Source organism: Orycteropus afer, unplaced genomic scaffold (genome assembly GCF_000298275.1).
Source record: "Orycteropus afer afer isolate SDZICR_OR568_19922 unplaced genomic scaffold, OryAfe1.0 scaffold00224, whole genome shotgun sequence".
Classification (NCBI taxonomy): domain Eukaryota; kingdom Metazoa; phylum Chordata; class Mammalia; order Tubulidentata; family Orycteropodidae; genus Orycteropus; species Orycteropus afer.
The window spans coordinates 2,644,910-2,650,955 of record NW_006921811.1 but is presented as its reverse complement, the minus strand read 5'-3'; the positions used below and the strand labels follow the sequence as shown (position 1 = coordinate 2,650,955).

At 46.0% G+C, this 6,046-nt stretch overlaps 1 protein-coding gene across 1 annotated transcript in view; it reads right to left on the bottom strand.

Moving 5' to 3' along the window:
• The window catches only part of CLNK (cytokine dependent hematopoietic cell linker), a 139,978-nt gene that overhangs the window by 15,716 nt on the left and 118,216 nt on the right, over nucleotides 1-6,046 (bottom strand). The window contains exon 4 of the mRNA XM_007948788.1: nucleotides 4,587-4,742. Coding sequence (XP_007946979.1) covers nucleotides 4,587-4,742 — 156 coding nt within the window. The remainder of the gene's footprint in view (nucleotides 1-4,586; nucleotides 4,743-6,046) is intronic.

The window sequence follows — 6,046 nt, the reverse complement described above, 5'->3', positions numbered from 1 at the left end:
ATGAGACAAAGTATATGTGAACTGCTGTATGAAAAGTGAATTTACTTTGTAAATCTTCACCCAAATCTTAATAAAAAAAAAAAAAAAGTAAAAGTAAAGATGTTTATTGTGCTACTGATAGCTAAATAAACATGTGTTGTCAGAACTAATGCATTTGAATTATGTTGGCAAAGAATACTGGATATACCATGGACTGCCAGAAGAACAAACAAACCTGTCTTCGCAGAAGTCCAGACAGAATGTTCCTCTGACAGAAGCGAGAATGGCCAGACTTTGTCTCATGTACTTTGGTCATGTTATCAGCAGGGACCAGATGAGAAGGATTTTATGCTTGGTAAAGTAGAGGGTCAGAGAAAAAGGTGAAGACCCTCAATGAGGTGGACTGACACAGTGGCTGCGATGATGGGCTCAAGTATAGAAATGATTGTGAGGATGACACGGACAGGCAGTGTTTTGTTCTGTTGTACACAGGTCACTCTGAATGGGAGCTGACATGGCAGCACCTAATAACAACCACAACCATATTTCATAGCATTGCTATGAGAATTAAGCTGATTAAGTGAGTTAATTGCTCACTGCACAGGATAGTGTTTATGCAGATTAAACATAAAATGTTAAGTGGATACATGAAAGGAAACTCTTGTTTTGGGGGATATAAGGGAGGAGAAAATTCTGGATGAACATGAAAAGAGTCTTCTTAAAAAGACATTCAATTCTCTAAATATTGCTCAAGGAGTCCTTGGTGACAGTCATTGGAGCAGTATCTGGGAGTTGTGAGTCTAATTTATTGGTTATACAGTGACAATGACTTGGTGCCAATTAGTTTGAAGAGGACGGGCAATCTAATTCAATGCTATTTTAGAGCCCCTGGATGGGACGAATTGTTAACATGCTGGTCCGTTCCAGTCTACCCAGAGGATCCTGAAAAGAAAGGCCTCGAAATCTACTTCCACAAACTCAGCCACTGAAACCCCTCGGAGCACAGCCCCCTCTGACGGACACGTGAACTGAGAGTTGGAGTCACCTTGATGGCATCTGGTTTACTGACTTTGTGTTCTTGCAGTCGCTCTGTTTCCTCTGTTTTATTAACAGATCAAAGTCTAATACGCTGTGGGGAGAAAGCTGCATCCCTTGTTGGCTTCCTTGATGGTGAAAGAGGTTCAACAATGTTTCCTTTGTGGAGCTTTTGTGAGGGCAAAATAAGAGCACAGCGCGACAGTCGCTCACCGAGGGCCTGGCACGTGACAGGCCATGTGATTTTCATTTTCTGTCTCTAAGGAAAGGGAACCCTTAACCGCAAGCATTTAAAAGGCACATTAAGTTTTTTGTTCTGAAATGAGAAATTCCATGAGCTGGAAGAAGATGGGAATGAAAGAATACTGCATTGCCAAGTTCATTAACCATAGATATCTCATTGGAGACGATGTCCTAGTTGTTTAAGTGGCACAGTAATAAGAATGCAAATGTAACTAGCATTTACCCTGGACCCTGCCGGGCTCAAAAGGAGGCCTCCTGGAGGCAGAACTCTCTCTGATTGCTGGTGGAGGAAGATGTGCTGCTGAAAGAGACACGCGCCCCTGAAAGAGACACGTGCTGCTGGGAAAGAGACGCAAGAGACACGCATTGCTGAGTGAGACACCGAGGGACCAGCATTGCTGGGAAAGAGACTGTGAGAGACTGTTGGCTGAGGGATGGTGGGCTGGGAGAGAGACTGAGTGTTCTTCCTGAACTTGAGTTGTAGCCTGGTGCTTCCCTAATAAACCCCATAATCCGTGAGTTCTGTGTGGCCACTGCAGCGAATTATCGAACCCAGGAGAGAGGTGGTGGGTGCTTTGGGAGGAACGGTTGGAGAAAGGGCTGGAGGGAGGCAGCATGTCTGGCCTGGCAGGAATAGGCCTTGGGTTACTGCTGGTAATCCTGTCCTCCTCTCGTGGGATTAGAGAAGGTCAGAACATGTGGCCTCCTTGCCGTTTTTGCACCTGGGCTCGATGTGTTCCAGGCACTGTTCTGAGTCCTTTGTCTTCCTAAACTCAGTCATTGCCGCAAGATGAAAACTGGCTGCTTTTCTGTTTGGTTTTCACATAACACTTTCTCAATGGGGTTGTGTTTGACAGATTTACTTACTAACTTATTTATTCACCCGTTCATGCAACTTGCTAACTTACTAACTTATTCATGCACTCAGTCATGCAAAAATGCACCTGGGCTGCAGCAAACACAGGACAGGGAGCTGACCCCATGGTGGCCTCACAAAGTGAGCACAGCTCCCCAATGTCCTAGGCATCTCCAGAAAGGACTGTGGGTCTGATTCTTCATGCAGCCCGCTTCAGGATTCCTACCCACAGGACGACCTGGAGCATGTAGGCAGCCCTGGCAACCTTCTCTATTTCAGTATCCATTAAAGAACAGTTTAGTTGATCCATGGGACACAGTCTTAGCATGTGCACAGACTCTAAAGAAGCTATGTGAACGTTCAGGTTTGACACAAACCAAGACATTATTGAGGTATGGAAATGTATCATGGCAACCATTAAATTATAGATGTTTAAATCTGGCTAGGGTCTAAAACTAGACCCAAATTTGATTCACAGCCCATGTTCCTCTGGGCAGCCACCACCCATCTCTCACTGGAGGCTTGGGTGCTGCTATGATGTTGAACAGGTGTGAGTGGAGCTTCTAGACTAAGACGGACTAGGAAGGAAGGTCTGGAATTCTACTTCCGAAAATTGACCAGTGAAAACCCTATGGATTGCAATGGTCCAATCTGCAATTGATCATGCGGATGGTGCAGGACTGGGCAGTGTTTCAGGCCATTGTGCGTGTCAGGGGCCAACTCCACATTAATAGCAAACCTGAAGAGAATGTTTTCTCAATTTATGTTTAGGAAAATATGCCCAGAGAAATTAAGGACTGGCCTGAGCTCACATGCTCAGGAAACAGTGGTTCAGAACTTGAGTCTTTCTCATTTCTTTTGGTTCTTCTTTCCTCTCTTCCCTCCCTTCCTCTCTCCTTTCCTTCCTTCATAAAAGGAAGAGTTGAAAGAATAGCCTCTCTTGGGTCTCTCACTATTCGTTTGACCTTCACCATTTACTTAAATTTCCAAGCCTTAGTTTCCCTACATATAAAATGAGAATAATTTTTATTTCAAAGAATTGTTGAGGATTAAAATGAGATAATGCAGGGTAGACCTAGCCTAGCACATTGATGTTCAATGGAAATCAGTCCCCTCGCTCCCTCATTGCAACTTGCTTATACACTCATTACTGAACTCTTCAGTTTATTCATTCTTTTGCCTATCCGTCCACCTGTGGGTGTGTAATGAGAGAGACATGCTCCGTGTGGCCCTGAGTGCTATAACTGAGCTCATACCTATTTAGGGACAGTAGGAGCCCTGGTGGTATAGTGGTTAAGTGCTTGGCTGCTAACCAGAAAGCTGGCCATTCAAACCCATCAGCCACTCAGCAGGATGAAGATGTGGTGGTCTGCTTCCACAACTGTGGAAATCCAGAGTACTTCTACTCTATGCTAAAGGGTCGCGATGTGTTGGAATCGACTCAATGGCAATGGAATGGGTTGAAGTTCTAACCTTGGGTACCTGTGCATGTGACCTTTTTTAGAAATAGCATCCTGGAAGATGTTGTCAGTTAACATGAGGTCATACTGGAGTAGGCTGGGTCCTCATCCAGTATGAGTGGTGTCTTCATGAGAAGAGAAGAGACACACAGAGAGGTAAAGATGGAAGGCAGCCAAGGGAGGGAGGAAAGAGGCGGGGATTAGAGTGATGGATTTATGAGTTAAGGAATGCCAAGCATTGCCAGGAGCCACCAGGAGCTAGAAAGAGGCAAGGGAAGACCTTCCCCTAGAGCCTTCATAGATATCATGGCCCTGCTGACAGCATGATTTCAGACTTCTAGCCTCTAGAACTGTGGGAAGATACTTGTCTGTTGTTTCAAACCACCTAGTTTGTGGTATTTTGTTAAGGTGGTCCTAGATGGTTTGCACTTGACTGCCAACCCAAAGATGGCCAGTTGATACCCACCTGGTGCCACCATGGAAGAAAAGACTGGCACTCTGCTTCCATTGAGATTAATAGCCAAGAAAACCCCTATAGGGCTCAGTCCTACTCTGTAATACATGGGGTTGCCATGAGACGTAACTGACTCAACGACAATGAACACTAACAATGGGGAAACTAATATAGACCCAAACGTACAGATAACTAATGGTAACAGAAGCCAGAAATACCTGCAGTGAGAGTTCAGCACCTGGGAGGTGAAGGAACACAGCGTTTGTTTGGATGTTAAGGAAGACTTCCCGAGAGGTGGGTTTAGCTGGGTCTTGCAGATTAGTTGGCTTAATAGGAAAAGCAATATGGAAGCACACAGAATGATCAGGGAGTGGTCGCCGGCCTGTTGTGCTAAGTGTAAGCTTATGCAAGGATGTTTGTGGAAGAGGCTGGAAGGCCTGGATTACACCCTCCACCTCCTGCAGTCGTGGAGATAAGGAAAGATGGCTTCCGTCAGCATCCCCCAAGCTCTGCCCTTCCTGGTTGTCTGTAAAATGGGAGGAGATAACGTGATACCCACCTCGTCTCCTCTGAGCCCCGTCCCCAGGGCAAACTGCTGATTCCTCTCCAGGAAGCGGATTTTCACATTGTAGACTTTGTTTCCATAAAACACCACCAAAACATAAGGCTCTGCTCGGGATTTAGAGGAACAATCTCGGACCAAGAAAGTACCGTCCTGAAGTGAAAAGAGCGATGGTTATTTTCTCTGGCCTGGCAGGGCCCTGCCATTGTGGTGGGGCAACAGGGACGTTCATGGTGAATGACTTTGGGGTTTGGCAGACCAGCTCTTTGTTCAATTTAGTTCAGTAAGTACCTGTTGAGATCAGTATGTGTGAGGCATCTTGCTATTTTCTCAGAAATATGTCACACGGATCATGCCACTCCCTTCATCCAAATCTTTCATGGCCCCTGCTGTCCTCAGGGCCCTGCCTAAACCCTTAGCACAATGTTCATGGATAAAGGTGTCAGCCTGCCTTGTGGCTTAGTCTTTCTTCCATCACTTCCCCAGACCCCTGGCCCTGGATCCTACCTCAAGCCAAACTACCATTTTCTGCGGGCATCATGTTTTGGGGTCTCTGCTTTTGCCCGTGCTACACTCTGCCTGGAGTCTGTGTGTGGTGCAATGGTTAACATGTTCGAGTGCTAACGGAAAGGTTGGGGGTTCGGGCCACCCACAGGTGCCTTAGAGAAAAGGTCTGGCAATCTACTTCCAAAAAATCAGCCATTGAAAATCGGATGGAGCACAGTTGCACTCTGACACGTGAACTCACTGGCAACTCTTCTTTTCTTTTCCACCACTTTCTGCATACAGTTATTCTCCTTCCCACCTCCCCAGTGTCTCTCCTTGCTCTGTGAATGCTCTGGTATTTCCTGCTCTGCCTGAGATACCAGAGCCTTCATAGATATCATGGCCTTGCTGACCCCATGATTGCAAACTTCTAGCCTCCAGAACTGTGAGAAAATACTTGTCTGTTGTTTTAAACCACCCAGTTTGTGGTATTTTGTTAAGGTGGCCCTAGACGGTTTGCACTTGACTAGAGGTAGTGGGAGCCACCCCAGGCTGTGAGCAGGAGTTTTAGTGAAATAAATTGAGCCTCTGTGTTGGAGAGTAGGGTTTCTACATGAGTAGGGTCCAGGAAAGAGGCTTGGGGTTTGGGAGTCATTGATACAAAAATGAACTGAGAAATTGTTTGAAGGAGGAGAAAAAATCTAGGGCCAGGGGGCAGGGCAAGGAGAAGAAGACAGGAAAAGAATCTAAGGTGTCTGAGAGACAGAAGGTATACCAAGAGACTGTGGTAACACAGAAGCCATGGAAGGGTTAGTGAGGGTTTCCAAGAGAAACCAGACAGATTTGAGTGGTCTGAGGACTGAGCATAAGCAATGGGTCAGGCACCCTCCAGGGAAGTAAAAACCACCTGCTGTGGAGTTGACTCTGCTTCATGGTGACCCATGTGTGTCACAATAGAACTGTGCTTCACG